This window comes from Periophthalmus magnuspinnatus, chromosome 10, assembly GCF_009829125.3.
Source record: "Periophthalmus magnuspinnatus isolate fPerMag1 chromosome 10, fPerMag1.2.pri, whole genome shotgun sequence".
Classification (NCBI taxonomy): Eukaryota; Metazoa; Chordata; class Actinopteri; order Gobiiformes; family Gobiidae; genus Periophthalmus; species Periophthalmus magnuspinnatus.
Genome location: NC_047135.1, coordinates 6,224,284 through 6,243,308, shown reverse-complemented (window position 1 = coordinate 6,243,308; position 19,025 = coordinate 6,224,284). Strand labels below are relative to the sequence as shown.

At 38.3% G+C, this 19,025-nt stretch overlaps 1 protein-coding gene across 2 annotated transcripts in view; it reads right to left on the bottom strand.

Moving 5' to 3' along the window:
• The window catches only part of spock1 (SPARC (osteonectin), cwcv and kazal like domains proteoglycan 1), a 120,833-nt gene that overhangs the window by 27,259 nt on the left and 74,549 nt on the right, over positions 1-19,025 (bottom strand). For both annotated transcript variants that reach the window (XM_055224702.1, XM_055224703.1), the window contains exons 5-7: positions 11,768-11,885; positions 4,859-4,991; positions 573-729 (exon numbers count right to left, since the gene is read on the bottom strand). In XM_055224702.1, coding sequence (XP_055080677.1) covers positions 573-729; positions 4,859-4,991; positions 11,768-11,885 — 408 coding nt within the window. The remainder of the gene's footprint in view (positions 1-572; positions 730-4,858; positions 4,992-11,767; positions 11,886-19,025) is intronic.

Genomic DNA, 19,025 nt, shown 5'->3' with positions numbered 1-19,025 from the left:
GTTCTACGGCCCATCTGCAAATATCTATCACACCTGTGCTGTCCAATGGGGAAAGGGAGCAGTGTGAGTGTTTAATTGACTTCAGACCACATGGGGACCCGAGCCAGGCAAACATATACCAACCGGCCGTAACTACACTGTGTATTCAGACATCTTCTCTGACTGCTGAGGGAAACAACAGCAGTTTACTTCAAAGTGGAAACAAGCTAGGTTTTTCATCACTACCAGTCACCAGTTTCTTCTTGGTTCCACTTTGGAAATGTAGCGACCACTGCAAACCAAGAACAATTTATAAACTAGCATTACATATTCTCATGCATGCTCACCTGCCCTACTAAAATATACATTATGAAGATGGAGATAGTATTGGTTTTAACAAAATATCGTAATTTATTTAGTAATAAGTGATAGTATTGTTTATAAAATATGCTGAAAAACATGCATTCTTACAAGTGGGCTCGCCTCTCCACAGATATGACCTTGTCTCCATGGAGATTAAGTTTAATCTCCATGTGAAACATTACAAGCAAACAATAACAATACAGAGTCAATATGGAGACACAACAACTTACTGGCTCTCTCTGTCTTCTCTCTCTTCTCACTCCTTTGGGTCTTGTCCGATTTCTGCTGGGGTTTGGGAAGCTCGTGACCCGGCAAACAAGGACACAGGCCATCACACCGAACCGAGATAGTCTTCCCCGAAAGACAGTTCTGGAACTCCAACTTGCACTGTGGAATGTACACAAAATACACAGGATATTTTATGACTCACTACTCCCACAAGGCAAGAGGAGACTCGAGGCTGTGTCCACAATAATGAGATAAGACAAGATTTTGACACCATATATAATAAATAAATTGTGTGGTTCTGTTTTTGGCCACACCATTGTTGAAACAAGAAACAGCTGAAATTGTTTCTCAAGAGATAAAATCAGCACGTAACCCTTTTTCTGACACAAATGCAAACAAATATGGGTTACGAAATCTCCATAAAAAATAATATAACTTTGTAGATAATACTTGGGTGCACTCCTTCAGTCAACAGCATAGACCGTATATACAAATGGACATAGCTAAACAGCTAGCCCCTTGTTCCGAATAGGAAGTGAGCATGGGCAAGCTTCCGGCTCCATTGACTCTGGCTTAATTTCATTTTACATTGAAAAACTGTCACCCCTCTCTCCACAACTGCTGCTGTTTGCTATGTCATTTTGATCTTAAAATGTTCATATTAACCTGCTCTACATGATCCTGGCATTTTTATTCTGCTATTTTGTCCGTAAATAAAGATATGAACATTAATATCAGACAAATCAGGTGCCTTCTTTCACTGAGGTCACTCCAGCGAGCATTAGCAACAAGTATGCCCCTGAACTAAACGTTCCATCAGCTCTAAAAAAGTACATGTATTTATCCAACAATGAATGAATGAATAATGCAGTGAGCTTTATATCTATAAAAGTTTCCAGTTTCCAGTACTGTCCCTCTGAGCAATATAAAGTACAAAAAACACATTGTAAAAGGCACTGCAAATTCAATTCCACGCTAAAAGCAAACTAATAGCATCTTTTCATAAGGCATCGCTTCAATCTCTCCATAGAGATTTTGGAGCTAAGACGTATTTGCTTTAACAGCTTTAAAGATTTATCTTAAATGAACAGACGTGTCCATTAGGCCGTCACAAAGGGGCAGTATAAACGCTGAAGATGCCATGTGTATTTTTATTATACACAACACAACAAAGCTAATGGGATGAGAACAACAAGATGGACTACTTCAGAGCGCAATTTAACAGTATAAATCTCATTTCAGGTAAGTGCAGGTGAAGAAAATGTTTGGACCTGTTGCAATGAAAAAAAAAATCCAATTACAAAAAGCTTCCTGGAGGAATAATGGAGGGCAGAATGAGTTATGTAAATTGTATTTTTGCAGGTGATGACGACAGGCTTTGTCACAGTGGACCGTGACTGTGCATAAAACGTTTACAGAGATAGAGCAAACAAATAGATGTCCTAGAAGTCTGCCTTTCTGCTCCCACAGGTTTCATTTCTCCAGTTCTAATCCATCACCTCCTCCCGTCTCCTCTTTGATAGTGCCGCTAATGTTGCCCAATGAAATTTGTCGACAAAGGAACAGCGCTGGGGCCTGTTGGGAGCATTTTGAATTAGCTGTCTGGAGAAACTGATAAAGAGTGAGCAGACCAGGAAATGAATAACCTCCAGTCACAGTCACACAAATCTTTATGTTCAGATCCTATGGTAAGGTCAGACTACAGGTGAACTGAAAGATAGCACAAGTAATTAGCATAAGTACATTCCCCAAAACAAACTATAGATATAGATATTGAAATTTTTGCTTAGAGATGCACTATGTAACTTTTCCGGTTCTCCATGGAGACAGGCGTTATTGCATTGCATTAAACTTATCTATCCTGTCCTACATTGATTAAATAACATATTTTGCCAACAAATCAAAAATAAAATGCCTTCGAAAATGCATTCTGTGAGCGAGTTCTCCTCTCTGTACCTGCTTCTCTCCATGGAGATAGATTAATTTAATGCCATACTATGAAAGACTTCCAGGCAAAGCAAAATGTCCATGCAGACTATCAGGTACCAGAAAACCTTGACATAAAGTTCAGAACTTGAACTTGAGTTGTATACATTTTTTTGTAGGAAATAAAAGTCCCAAAAACAATAATTTAAAAATACATTTGGTCACAACACCTACCACTGACTTTGAGGAGTAAAAACAGAGAAGCAGTTGTAACAGATGAGAAAAGGAGTAATGGGCTTTACTTAGTGGTCTGAAAACTCTCTGGTGTCCTTTAATAGGATATATTGTGTGTCCGTGTATGTGTGTGCGCGTGTGTGTGTAGTGCAGAGGAGGGAACCATGTAATGTCGTGATAAAACATGAATAAGTGTGACACCAGAGCGTTACTGAGTAGCAGACCCAGAGTTGGACCACAGGGAGCCATCACTTCAGCAGCCGACTCAACCTCCTCCAAATGACTACAGAAAGAGAGGGGAGGGGCGGCCTTCCTCTCAAATGTCATCTTTATTCTTTTATGATGTTACTGCTACCCTCAGGTCTGGCTCAGAGGGCACAGCTCACAGACAGACGGCCTGTCATTAGAAGTGAAGTGTCTGACTCGAGAGGAGCAGATGTCTGACCTCAAATATATGAGGTGTATATACAGTACATAAAGCTACATGTATAATTTGGACCAACTGGCCAAACAATTACTCCAACTTTAATCAAGTTTGAGATTTTGTCATTTCTAATAGACGATATAATACAATATGCTTGATTTTTTTTGTCATAGAAAGGTCTACTGCCAATCCTCTGCCAGTAAAAGTATGTGGTTTGGAGCCAGAGACTTGAATTATGATAACGAATAAGATTGAAATCTTTTTTTAAATTTAAGATGAAAAAAAAAAGGGAATCTATTACAGTACTTGTGATCTCTTAAAATGAGAGGAAAAAATCATGACACATTTTTTTTGTTTTCGCCCAACCCATGGTCTGACTATGGGAAAGACTTGAAGACTTCTGGAAAGTTTTGAGACAATTCTTCTGGAAAATAAAGAAACTTTGCTATAATGATTTAATAAGTGATATACATAAAGCTCACAATAATAAATATGGAACTGCGATATATTGCTGTAGTAAATATAGATGATAAATGATAATATTGAAACCAAATCATAAAGCAGATTCCCCAAAAAGTATTCTAAATGTACAATATAGTTAAAAATAAATAAATAAATATACAGAATACACAGTTAGTACATATAATGAAGATAGAAGTTCATAATTCAATCTTCTACAGCTCAAATCTCATCAAAGTACAGGAAAATAACAAAACATTCCCCATTAGTACAGTGTATTATGTACTGAATGATAAGTCGATATATTATTTATTGTGACTGGCTTACATACAGCTGCTTAACTTCTCCTTCCACTGCTCACACCTTATCTCTTTCATTACTAGAGTTTTTAGCCTCTGCAGAGCCTCCACTCTACATGTTTAAGTCGCTTTAGGCTTTAGCTGTAGCAATTAGCCAGGATTTGGATTTGCCTTCCCTCGCAACTGAGAGTCAATCAGCTGTAGTGCATGTGCAATTAGGTCTGTCACGATAATTACTATATCGATTTATCGTTCAGCACATAATACATGGAACAATAGTTATTGTGGTGACTTTTTCTTTGTACAAGTGGGGTTTTTGTACTTTTCTGAAGATTTGAGCAGTTAAGACCTGAATAAATAACTTGTATGATTCATTAAGTGTTGCATAAATATGTTGCAGCTCATGTTTATTAAAGACACTGTATATATAGAATTGTTTTTTGGGGGAAATCCTGCTTTAGGGTGATTGTATCAAAGGAATAATGGCATTGATTATTATTGTTTATCATATATATTTTCTTCACCAATATATCGTACGTCAAAAATCATGATAAGCGTACCCATATCTCATGAGGTATCAGCAGTGATAAGATACAGCCCAGCTCCAGGTGCAACTTCAAAGTTTGTTTCCTCAGTTTGCATTTTCCAGACATCTAATCAAAAATCCAAACTAATGAGTATGATATTTCTTCCAGTTTCACATGGCAACTTTGCTATTATTTTGTCAGATTCAATAACAGTAATTATGAAGCGTTTTCAGTCATACACAGTGCAGTTTGTGTGGGAGGAATGTGACAGCTGACTTGGTGTTGCTTCAATCAACACGCGAGTACAACTGTAATCAATGCGAACATTTCAGATGTGACAAGAAGACAAAAGATGCATTAATTACACTCTGCAGAATTTGAACTTGTCAAAATGACAAAAGTCAAAATGATAGGCTTACCTTGGAGGAGTAGGTGTGTCCGTCAGATCCACAGACAGGGGTTGACTGCTGAGTCGAGCAAAGCCTACATTTCCCATGAGCACCTGCTTCTGCTCTGTGCTTGTGTCCTGAGCTTCCTTTCCTGGCTTTTACACTGGAAAAGAGGAGAAACACGTACGTTTAAAATGTACTCAACAAAATTATTCACACATTTGCTCAAAACTTGGCACTGTATGAATTGAAGTGTTGAAATTCACATAATATCAAGAGAGAACTGTAGGAGCAGACAGAGAACTTCAAATTGTCAGTTGAAATAATTGCTTCTTGAACAGTATAATTTTAGTAGCGTGTACTGCTGTCATCTCTTGTAATATTATAATCATTTTTCAAAAACAATAACGCTAGTATCATTATTCTACTGATTCTACTTCAACTACACTTAACCTTCTACAACTACCCACACTGCTACCAACTGACACACATTTGGCATACATTTAAATGATGAAAATACCCAGAACTAAACTTAAATGAACTGGTCTGCAAATATATACTATGAATCATTTATCTCCAGACTTAAACCATTTTGATTTCAGATTTCATCACTATGTTGCTACTTCATTAAACGTAGGATAGTTGAGAAGTTAATTGAATAAGTCCCTAAATGCTTGATACACTTCAGCTATTTCAGAAAACACTAACAACTTGGAAAAAAAGATATGAAAAACTTGAGTAAAGTGAGTGTTCTCAGAGTTATTCAACTAAAGGTCAAATATGATTCTAAAAAAGTACTTCTATCCACCACTGCCTCACTACTGACTAAACCCTACCTGCTCTGCATTCAAGTCCAAATGCATGGAACAGTGAGTAATTAACATGAATCAAGATTAACATCTGATAAGGCCAGGTGCACATTTTCAGCCAATCAACCCTCAGCTCGTCCACAGCCTATCTATCTCCTTTTAACCATCACTTAATCAGGTAAATCGCTCCCAGAGTGCATTTGGGCTTCCATATGGCACACATTTTCTAAAGTGGCATCAGATTAGAGAAGATGGAGAGGAGCGGGACAGTCTGCTCACATCTTCAAGCTCACATCTCCTACATCGATGGTGCTTGATGAAACTCAGCCGAGCGCACAAGTGTGTAGAACAGAAGATAACGCGCTGAATCCCAGAGCCGCTCCCTTCACTCTGAGTCGACTTCACAAATGACATACTTTTCCTATAATATGAATACCTGAGCAAGAAACTAACTTTTTATAAAGACTGCTCTGTTGAGATTTGTGGGACATTTTTTACCATTTAATTGACAGTGAAAGTTTACATAGAAAGAGGCATATGAGAGGAAACAGAGAATCAAAGCCTGCAAATAGAGTCAGGAAAATCAATCCATGCACTATGCTACCATACACCTCCACAGTAGCACGCATCTGATGCAGATTTTGACTCTAGAATACATTATTATTGGCATAGGCTATATAAGTATATTTAAATCATGAAAATACCCAACTTAATACAAAACTTTAAGAAAGCGCATGTGCGGTTTTGTCTCCTCAGATCACAGACTGTTTAAAGAGAGTGCGATGTCACCCACAGTGTTCAGCTCCAGTCAAATGAAGTTCATCGAAGCTACTGGTTATAGCAGCAAATTTGGAGCTGAGTTCTATATTTGGAATTTCGACCACGAGTATCATAGCAACCAAAGAGCCAATCCAGAGAGAGGCTGAGGAAGGTAATGCCTCTTCTCTCCTGCACCACTGGTTTAACACAGAGCAGGCGCTTAGCAACACTGCCAATCAAACCTGTTGTTAACGTTAGCGGAAGCAACCTCGAGGAAACAAGGTGCCTGATTTGTCTGTTATTAATGTTCATATCTTGATTTACCGACACAATAGCAAAATACAAACCCCAGGATCATGTAGAGTGAGTCAATATGAACATTGAGGCTCACTCCAGCAGTTACAGAGAGACGGGTAGCAATTTTTCAATGTAAAATGCACTAGAGCCAGAGTCGATGGAGCTGGAAGCGCGGCCATGATTACTTCCTATTTGGAACACCGCGGCTAGCAGGTTAGCTATGTCCATTTATATATACAGTCTATGCATCAGATACAAATTCAAATACTGCTGTTACTGATAACAATTAGTATTGCTGATTTATTCTTAATTCCAAAAACATTGGACATAATCGGACATGATGAGGGATTGCCAGTTTCCATGTCTAAATCCAGCTGGTTAAAACCTAAAATGACTCTCTTTGGTCTGAATACTCATAACCTAAACTCTAACACCTGCAGCCAATCATGAATCAGTGCCACTCCTTCTGCATATATGTTGTTCATACACTGAGAATACGCAAACTTGTATACTCTGTGTACATGCAGGTTGTAATAGAGATTGTAAATGTAGAAGCACTGGCAACACAGAGATCCTTTAAATGAACTGAACTGCAAAGCAAGGAAAACAACATATTAATTATCAAAGTTAACTTAAGCCTTTTTGCATTTTATGTTGGTGCACTTTCATTAAACACAGCATTGTGGAGAATTTAATTAAATAAGACCATACATACTTTTGAGGTGACATTTTCATCAACTTACAAAACAGCAACAACTTGGCAGAGTTGTTTCCTGTCAGCGCAAGATTGTTTTGTCTAATTAGCTGATAATTAATAAGGGTGAAACAACTGGCTCATTCGAGGAAAAATAATGAGGAATTTTTTCTATTTTGTCAATAAACTTTCCACAATTTTTATATAAAACTTACACATATGGTTCAACTCCTGTATTGTTAAAAGGCCTGTACTTGACTTTTTTGCATATATTTGATCAAACTTTGTCTAGTACAGATGTATTTTATAAGCAGCTCTTGTGCTCTTGACTCAATAAGTCAGCTGTGAACTGTCTGCACCTAAATATAAAGCGTTTTATTGTCACAGTAAGTGGAAGTGGGCAGTTAGCATGATTGTTATCGTTGATTGTTATCGTTGGTGTGATGGCCAAACTCTGTCCTGGTCTCTGAAAGTTGTGAAAACTTCTTTTAAAATCATCATGTTACGCTTGTGTCTGCTCTATAGTGAAAGTCTATGACACCCGTAGATCACTATGTTAAAATTTGCACATTTTAAATCACAATATTCGTCTAAAATGACTTAATAAAAGAAACTAGTCCGCTGAATTCTGCGTTACAAAACTGCAATGGGAGCTGATGTCACTGTAAATATCACACCAAAGAATCGGCACTTCAGATGGATAGCTGCAGATCATCGTTTTCATTTGTACCAAAATGACGATGCAACGCTGCCAAATCCTGTGCATATCACCGATTAAGAAAATGAAATTGGAAAAGGAAGTAAGTACGGAGCAGTGGGCATCTTGAAAGCGATTAAAGATTGCTCAAACATGCACAAATCACTCCAAATACAACTTCGGGTGAGTAAATGGTGGGGGGAGACAACTGTAACATTTTGAATAACAGATCTGCTTTAAAATGAGCTGAGTATTTTCAAGACAGTAAAAACCATCTATGCCGCCTTTAATAACCAGTGAACTCCTCTCCCTTATGACACATGCCCTGGATCCCCTGCAGTGTATCTCTATGGTGCTGTAATTGTAAATGACTGCTATTTGACGGTGCTACAGCCACTCTCAGCAGGCAGCAGGTCTACAGGAATTAACAGCGCCAGCCTCCATAATGACTGCTGAGTCCTAACCTGCTACTGCTACTGCCAGTCCAACCCTGCAGCCAAATACTATCAGGAGCTCAAATGAGTTGCATTAAGTTCACTAGCACACACACTGGTATATATTTTAAATAGATGGACAGAGGGCTTCTTCAGTACAGCAGAGTATTCAGTCTATACATTATTTAAATTCATGAACTGATATAATAATAAAAAAACAGATTAACAGCAAAGCAAGGTCAATAACATAACATAAAATAATATAAAGTAAATTTATCGTAAATAGGGTTGTCAAAAAAATCTATGACCAGATGCTCGATATTAAAATGATTGAAACTAGATTTGAACAAATATCGATACAGGAAAAACATAACATTAATAGGACAAATTTGACCTATACCGAAAAGATTTTTAGTACTTAATAATAAAAGTAGAAGAGCATATTCACATTCAAAAAAACTACCATTTTGTGTTAAATGTGTTCAACTCTATTTGTTTTGTTTTTTCCTTTCTTTTAACGTGATATTAGAGACAATACAAACCATAAAATACATGAGTTGACTTAGGGAAGGAATAGGGAGTGTAAGAGTGTGTATGCGTGCGAGTATGGGTAGATAAGTAATAAATAAAAGATAGTGTTTGGATGCGTGTGTGTGCGTGTATGGGTAGGTAAATAATAAAAATAAATGAATTAATAGATTTAAAAATTGAAGAAATAAAAGGGAAAGGGTGGAAAATTTAGAAAGAAGAGAGAAAAAAAATTGTCAGGTTCCAATTTTTTTCTTCTTTTTTTATATACTCCCTTTTCTCCTTCCTTCCCTCTCCTTCTGCGTTAAACTCCATTGCATAAATAGGGGTTTAATTATCAGTGAGGTGTTGAAATCAGTATAAAGCATTGTTCATTTTCCGCAGTATCCAAAATTATCAAAGCAAAGTAGCAGTAGTAGTAGTATCGTGAAAACACCAGTGAAATAATGTTATTATTTGGATGGTTTAAACATGCTGGTTTCACTGCTGTCACAACCACTGGCGCTCTAAAAATCCTCATCTTTCATCATAATTTATAGATAATGGATTCTGACCCATAGAAGGAATCCTACACATCAACAATGCATTACCTAATTAAAAGTGTCTGCATTATTTTCCAGTGAACAATGCGCTTTGCCCTTTGTCAGGGACTCAGACTCCATGCTAATTATGGCAACTAATTCAACTCTGAGATGGAATAATAATACAGTCCACTGGTTTAGCAAGTGTTGTTGTGAAAATGGCAAAATAAATAAATAAATAAATTGCATATGAACAGAAGTTATAATTAATGCAGTACAAAAGCAAGAGAGTCTCAAAAGCAAATGACTTGAAAAAAATCAATTAGAGCTGGAGTGACAGAACGCACTCTTAGGTCTTTTGGGACAATGTTTGTTCATCAGTAAAATTAAAAATATCAGAAATTGGTGGTGTGGCAAAGGTTGAGTGCAAAAACAAAGCTGAAGACAAATCATGTTTTTCAGAGTTGAAGGAGCAGAAAGATACACACAATTTGACAGATAACAGTACGACTCAAAGTAATAGCCACAGTCTATATCAGGGTGGGCAAACTTTTTGACACAATGGGTTCTAAAATTTGACAGAGGGGTCGGGCCAGGAGATATATATATATATATATATATATATATATATATATATATATATATATATAAAACATTAGAGATTTGGCCTGTAACATGTGGCAAAGCATGAATATGCGAGTCTCATTGTACAAATAGTTTTTCAAATACATTGATTAAATTGATAATTAATTTATTAAATTTCAGTTAAATAAACACAGCAGAAAAACTCACATTCAGTTTTATCAAGTGCCAAAAGATCAACAACTTGTTGAAAAGGTAAATTGAACAAGGTTTATGCTTAGCTATTTTAATATATTATATATTTGGTCACGTTCGGCGGGCCGGATTAACAAGCCCAAAGCACCGAGTGTGGCCCCCGGGCCATTTGCCCATGTCTGGTTTAAGCAATCAGAACTGTGTACATGCACGTGAATTGTGTCTGCATGTTCTATAGAATTTTTGATGTGGATGACAGAGGTAGAGGTATTTTATTTTCATTTAAGAACTCAGTGCTACTTCTCTTATTTTCTAATTTTTAAACTTTTTCCCACAACATACACACACACACACACACACTCACACACATGCATACATACAGATATAAAGAGCCGCATTTCAAATAGGATCTGAGAATGGTTATGCTTCTGGCTCTGTCAACTGTGGCTCCAATGCACTTTACATTGGAAAACTTTACATTGGAAAACTGGTCTCAGATTGATCCACTTTAAGTAATCCTGATTTTTATTTGGCTATTTCGTTTGTAAATTAAGATTTGAACATTAATAAAAGACAAACCAAGCACTTTCTTTTTCCAAGGTTGTTTCCGCTAGCAATAGCAACAGGTTTGATTGACAACGTTGACAAGCGCCCGCTCCCTGCTAACCATCAGAGTGGACGAGAAGGCGCTACCTTCAACAGCCTCGCTTTGGATTGGCTCTTTGGTTCCTGTGATACTTACGGTTGGAATTCCTAATATGGAACTTGGCTTCAAATTCTCCCCTGTAGCTGCTAACATTGATGAGCTTCATTTGACTGGAGCTGAACCCTATGGGTGACGTAGTCCACTTCTTCATACAGTTTATGGCCGTAACCCACGCCAAAACAAGAGCAAAACAACATCAGTCTCAACTCACTAGAACCAGTCTCCAAACTGACCCTCGCTTCCCCTTTTAAGTAATTGTGTCAATATGATAACAAGCATAATAAACCCCCATTGTTTTATTACTATGGGATATGGTTAAAAGTGCACTGTAACATTTCTAGTGGCGGGTGTTCCTTGTTTCCATGGAAATGTTATTACTTTGTCTACAATGTTCCACAGTAAAGATTAAACCAATCTGTCACAAGAGAGACAGGCAGGTTACCACACCACGCTATATTACAATTCAGATCTGGGGAGAAGTATAAGGAATTATTGTATTTTTGAACAAATGTCACGAATAAATGCTAGATGGATATGTTTAATGTCATACCATGGAACATTCCAGGCAAAGCAATAACATCCCCATGGAGACAAGTAGGTAGTGGACCCTCCACCAGAGATGCTGAGCAGTGCACCTTTAAGTGGGCAATCAGTCTAATTACAAACTTCATAAATATGTTTGTATAAAGAAAGAGCACATTTGTGATTGGCTCTTACCTGTGACCTGGTTGCTTGTGATTGGTACAGATGGCTGTCTGGTAGTCATGGCTTATGCAGATCTTGTGAGGAGGACATTTTACCTTCAGACAAGGATCTTGCTTAGTTACATCTGGACCTACAGCGAGAGGAAGAGACAGGACTTTAGGTGTAAAAATAAACTCATAGCATCAGCATAAAGCATGGAGCTGTATAGGGCTCCAGCTGACAGCACGGAAAATAACGAGACAGAGAAAGAAGCAATGTATGAACAAGGCAGAGGTTTTCAAACTCTTCAGATCAGACCATCTCAAAACTTTATCAAGCTAAATCAGTCTAAATCTCTACAATAGCAAAAACAACTGGACAAGGATTAAAATAAGGGTGTAATCATTCTTGTGGTGCTGATTTAAGTCCAGTTTAGTCGTGTTGTGGACTGGTTTGGTCATGTTCTAGTTTTAGTTTAGTTCTAGGTTAAGTCACAGTTTTTATGTGGTTTATGCAAATGTGTGAAGGCAGTTTAAAACAACAGCTCATCTAATTTAAGCCAGGACAAATGCCACATATGTATAAATACACCAAACTAGGCCTAAACCAACATTTTAACAGGACTAGAAATACTGAAATGTGTTTAAAAATATGACTTGAATAGCACCAGCAGAAAATACACTCAACCCCACAGTTTGAGAACCACGGACTAAACGTGAGTATTCAAGTAGGCTAGTTAATGAGGCTTTTTTTTTTTACAGAATCAGAGCCGCCATTTTGGTTCAAATCAATCTCTCAGTGACATTATCGAAGTGGCCGCGCGGCACAGTTGGCTCGTGTCTAAGGTGACGAAGGATCAAAGCAGCTCATTGACTCTGGCCATTGTGTCGCTTCACACTGAGCTAACGGCAAAAGCACTTTCATTTGACAGGAGGGAGAGCAAAAGTACCAGAGGTGGCAGTAAAAGGGAGAGGAGAGAGCTTTTACTGCAAATGAAGTGAGAGACAGGCCCTGGACCCCAGGCAGACCGACACTATTCCCTGTCTAGTCAATGTGCTTGGCTAAATGCACAAAAAAATCCCTCATTAAAAGCCACTAAAGAGACTAAACACACAAAGATAGATCAAAGATGGAGTGAGTTTTGTACTGAGGAGAGTGGATGGAAAATTATAGCTAATCCCATGTTAATTAAGAGCTGAGAGAAGTGTATAGATCAAAGGCCTGCATTATGTACAGCTAATTAGCATGTGGCGGCTAACATCTTAAAGCAGTGGCCTCGTCTCCATTAGCGACCTAATGGGACGTGAGTGCACCACAGCTGGTGTCTCATATATATTCATATACAGATATATCCATTGACCTCAACTCATGTTTACACCCTGCTCTGTCTGCAATACACAGGGACGACTAGTCTACGCGAGTCAGTAGTTGGGCATAACAGCAGCTCAGTTAGTAGAGTGTTGGCCCATGGATAGGAAGGTTGGAGGTTTGAATCCCGCTCTTGACACAAACACCATTGTTAAAGTGGTCAGATCCACTGACCCACAAATTGGTGGTGTGATTCCAACTCAACAGATGAATGCTGTTATTGTGTCCTTGGGCAAGACACTTAACCCACCTTACCCCCAGTGTCTGTGTACATTGGTGTATTAATGTGTGTGTGAACGGGTGAGTGGTTCCATGTAAAGTTCCTTGAAGGTGGAAGAGCACTACATTACAATGTGACCATGACCATTTTTCTGCACAAATATCTATAACAATGTTTTTATTATTATTATTACTAGCAGTAGTAGTAAACAAAACAGTTGTATACAAGTAGTTGAGATAAAGTTTACGATATGGGTTACTACATGACTAGTTCAGTGGTGCTAACAAACTGAATTGCTTTGTATTAGAAACACAAGTAGTAGGCTATAGTGGTAGTAGAAAACATAGCGGCAGGTTGAAGTAGCATGAATATGTTTTGCATATATTAACATCTAACTAACAACAGATATTTTTATTTTGATTAAGCATAAAGCTATACTAGAAGGGTGACTACATTTTCAAAATCAAAAACTGGGACACATCTGGGTTGGGGTGTTTGCTGATAATAAAATTGTGAAATGTCTGCATAATTAAAATTATTATTATGCACTTGGTCCATTCATGACTTATTCACGTATCTTGTTGTGAGTCTTGTCAGTACAAGTATATTTCTACATTTTTTGTGTTCTGCTCATTTTCAAGCACATTTTTCAGTATTTTCGCTGACAATTTTGCACCTCTTTATTTTTGGCAGGCATCAAATTGGTCAAAAATAGGGACACCTGGGAGGTTTCTTGTGTAAAACTTGGACAAATCACTGGTTTTGAATAAATCTGCTGGGACAGGAGACACAGGGCTCAAATAAATAGGGATGTCTGGTCACCCAAAGCTAGACGGTTGATCCTCATTCTGCCAAAATCCCCACATCTAAGTTGACTGACAAGCCAACTGATATAGACATAAATGGTCGTAGTCTTGAAGGAATTCTCGACATAATAATTGAATGGGTAAAGAACTATGAAAAACAAGAGATACATGACATGTTCTTTTCTTACTATGGCAGATATCATACAGACATGCTAGCTGAAGTCAGAAAAATACGAATAAAAGTATAGTTACAGTCCAACACCTCTTGATATTACACAAAATCAATGGGCTCGTGGTAGTAAAGAGCCCATAGCTGCGGAAACTTAGCACGAGACAAAATCCTTCGTCCTATTTAGCTGTGTGTTCCTATCTCGTCTTATTTGTGCCGTGTCCTCTGCTCCGTGCATCGATCAGTGTCAGGGGAAAACCTATCTTACCTCACTTTGCTTCAAAATGGCTTTATCGCCCAACGGAAATGAGAGATGAAGGAAAAGCTGACAGGTGCCTATCTGGTATCTGGTTAGTACCGGATTGGAGTACAATTTAGGATTTAGACTGTGACCTCCGCTGTCACCCCAATAGGAAATATATTGGCACTTACAAACAAGCAGACGGTTTCTATGTAAAACTTTGTCGGCCATGATGGAATGTGAGATGAGGGATTTATAGATGGAGAAAAGGAGCGAATAGAAGAATAGTACGGTAAAGTCACACAAAGCGACTATTACTGTCTCCCTGACAACCAACAGGAAGTATTACACAATATGATTACTATCTTATGTTTGCAAAGCCACATTTTAGCATAAGCATTAGTTTTTAGAATTTTTATTTTCATTCTACTATATACAGTGTGTCATACTGTGGAATTGATAGTATTTGCTAATTGTGTAATAAGGTCTAAAATTGAGTTTTTAAACAATTCAATAGAAAGATTGTCTACACTACTATACACCAAGGTTTAATTTGATTCTTTCTTTGTACTTTCCAATTGAGACCATAGACTGCATAAAGAAAAGGACTAAGGGAATGTGACATCACCCATAGCGGCTCCAGTCAAATGAAGCTCATCGAGGCAGTTTTGGAGCGAAGTGCCATATTTGGAATTCCGACCATGAGTATTATAGCAGCCAAAGAGCCAATCTGAAGTGAGGCTGTTGAAGGTAATTCCCATTCCCACCCACACCACTGGTTTAGCACGGAGCGGGTGCTTAGCTATACTGTCAGTCAAACCTGTTACTAACGCGAGCAGGGGCGACCTCGGGGAAAGAAGCCACCTGAATTGTCTGTTATTAATGTTCATATCTTGATTTACGGCGGCTAGCAGCTGAGCTATGTTCATTTATATATACAGTCTGTGGTTGTGACTTACAAACTGATAACCTTGCAGACATCCATACTTAGTAGTTGTTAAGAATTCATTGGCCATTTGATAAAGCTTCAGTTCAGAGGTTGTGTTAATATTGTAGTGAAAAATGTCTTTCAAACCACCATTCAAATGCAAACCCAAGGCAGCACTGCTTCTAAGTTCTCGTCAAGTCTCTAAGGAGCCATTGTTCTGCCTCTTTCTTAGGTAAGACTTTATTCTTGTGCATGATTGTGTGAATATTATTTTTATGCATGATTATGTGAGTATCAATAGAAGCTGTTGTGTGAATTCACTCACTGCCAGTGCACTAAAGTCCCCTCTTAACACTGTGTAAACCATTGAAACCTTATTAATTTATGTAAATGAGTGAGGTTGCCAGACACAGATAAGACGTTTCCAAATGAGCAGGTGTGGAGGATTCGCCCTGTGTCTGTCTGTTTAGAGTGTGATGAGTAAATATTCACTCAAAATACACTTTGCTGGAGTCAAACTTGCGCTGTGCAAAGTGTGAGCAGGTTTAGTTTGATTCACAGAGTTTTGGATAAAATGAAGCAAATGTTTACGAATATTGCAATAGAAATCAGGATTATATGAGATAAATATAAAGTTTTGGGGTAATCTGTCATGTTTCTTGCAATGAAGACATGTCCTTAGAGATGGATTGGTAAGACATTTTTTTTTAAAGCAAACTTACAATGCAAAAGCGACTTTTCAGCACGTTTAACCATGTTATAGCTGTCTCTCCTTTTCATTTCCTCTCTCAAAGTTGCATTTGGAGTGATTTGTGCATGTTTGAGCAATCTTTAATCGCATATTTTCAAGATGTCATATTGCCGATCAGTCTCTATATTCATCGCCACCGGCATACACCCACTGCTCTGTATTTACTTTGTTCTCCAATTTTAGTTTCTTGATCTATAATACTCGTAGGATTTGGCAACATCACGTAGTCATTTTGGTACAACTGAAAAAAAGAATCTGCTACTCGCTAGTGTGGTCTGCAGCTATTCATATGAGGGGCCGACAACTTCACGGCTCTTCGATGTGATGACGTTTATGGCAATGTCACCAACATAATGATCCACAGGTGTCGCAGATTATAACTGTATAGCAGGCTCAAGCGTAACAGGTCGGCTTTAAAAAACAAGTTGTGGGACGAGGGCTGAGTCACTAACAGACAAATGTATTAGTCACATTTTAATATGAAAATGCATTTGAGTGAAAGCATTTTACTGTCACATTAGGCTAAAATCTGTCCAGGTTCTGTCAGATAATATTCGAAAAACAAAATATTAAAATCACAATAATCAAATTGTAAAGGCTGAAAATACTATATATAATAAAATGTCTTCTGGAAATAAATAATTCTCTTTGTTGAGTGAAATACTGTTAACTTTCTAGTTCAGATAACACCAAACCTGCTCTGAAATGCTTGCGGTTCTTATTAGTTTCTCATGTTTCAATCTGTTAAGAGACGTTTCGGTTCCTGGACGTTTTTAAAAATGCTCTCTCAACATAATCCTTATCTGCCAATATAAATCAAACAAACTGAATCACACTCGTTTTCACTTTTCACTTCCAGAACTGTATTCAGTGAAAGAGCTGTCTTGTTCTCCCACATTTAAATGAGTTTGTCTGTGGAGTTAACTGTCCGTGGCCATATGTGATGATGACTGATAACCCTAAGCGCTGGGTTGAGGGGGCAGCGGTGAGACAGATGGAGGCGTGGGCTGGGCTGTGACTGGGACAGAGAGCACACAGCAACACAATATCATTAACGAGCGGACACCAAGGTCATGTGTTTGAAGACGGCGTTTTGGCTCAGAAACCGAGCCAGACGGACATGTACTGTAGCACTCATTTGTACAACAGGAACGTTCAGAAGATCATTTAGAGATGACTGAAGCTAGTGTCTGTGTAAAATGCTCTGAAATGACTCGTGTTAGCCAGTGATAGCAAAGACGAACGACACAGCCAATAAACTGCAAAGTGCTTCGATAGTGAAACTGTGGTTAAAGGCAATAGAAAAATACATGAGTGCGTCCATGATTTGTGATCAAATCTAAATTGTGAAATCATGATTAGCACTGTGTTGTTTGCCACGTTGCCCCCTCTATTCAATTGATATGTTATGTTTTTTTTTAGCGAATATGAAAATAGCAAATAGCTGTATCGCTTAGAGCTTTGTTTCTAGTGGCTACTCACCCACACACTGCACTCTCACATTGGACAAGAGGGCAAACCACCAACAGACTTTGAATAAGATTGAGCCAAACTAGCCTTTATACTGCAGTGTAGTGAAGCCACTCCATAAGGGAATGTACCAACACTGTCGCAAGAGCACCTTGGGACCCCAATCTGCTGTGCATCTCCATCTCAAAGCCGCTAACTAGTCCTTTGAAGATAGTGAGGTACAGATCTTAGAAAATAAATGGTTTGAGAGGTGAGTTAAAGAGACAATTCGGGGGCTTAGACATCATTTAGCTCCTATTTATAGCTCCATCCTCAGCCCTAAACCAAATAAGAAAAACAATAGCGCTCGCCCGTATGCTAATAGGTGTGAGAACGGCCATTAGGGGCTTGAATGATTATGCAAAATATGACTCAGGCACAGTTCACATTTCCATAGACCTAGCCAACAAACAGAAAATGTAAACAAATAGCTGCGTTTGTTTCAGTGTAGTTAGCTCCGCCTTTCAGATAGATATAAGGCAGTATCCGCCAGAAATCTGACAGGAACTGCAGAAACGGCTTGGACGAGCAGTGAAACGTCTTCACTCCAAAAAATGTTTCCAGTTGACAGAATTGAATTTTTTTTTTTTTTTTTTTTTTTTACCAAGGATCATACCTGAAAAGCTGAGGGATTACACAGACGGGTGGCTTATATACTGTATTTTGTGAATAATATCCCGATAAACCATTTCTATACATGTAAAGCTCTCGTAATATTTTTTGTACTGGGAAAACAAGCCTGACATGCAAACTCATACAAAATAATAAAAAAAATTATATTATGAAACAATACATTTGTTTATGAATTTTGTTACAGCTTTAATAAGAAAACCAGCGTGTGTGTTTGTTAGTGTTTGTCATGTCATTGCCTCTTCTTATAGACAGTGTGTATCTTCTCCCTGGTTGTGGGTGTATCAGTCCATATATTGACTTCTATTACAGATTCAGTCTAAATCCACAGAGCATGGCACCGAGCCGCAGGGCAAACACAGAGACAGAGAGACAGACAGAGAGAAATGGAAGGAGAGGAGAGAGGGAGAGAGAGAAATGGAAGGAGGGGGAGAGAGAGAGAGAGAGAGAGAGATGGAAGGAGGGGGAGAGAGAGAGAGAGAGAGAAATGGAATGAGGGGGAGAGAGAGAGAAATGGAAGGAGGGGGGAGAAAGAGAGAGAGAAATGGAAGGGGGAGAGAGAGAGGGGAATGGAAAGAGGGGGAGAGAGAGAAATGGAAGGACAGGAGAGAGAGAGAGAAATGGAAGGAGAGGAGAGAGAGAGAAATGGAAGGAGGGGGGGAAATGGAA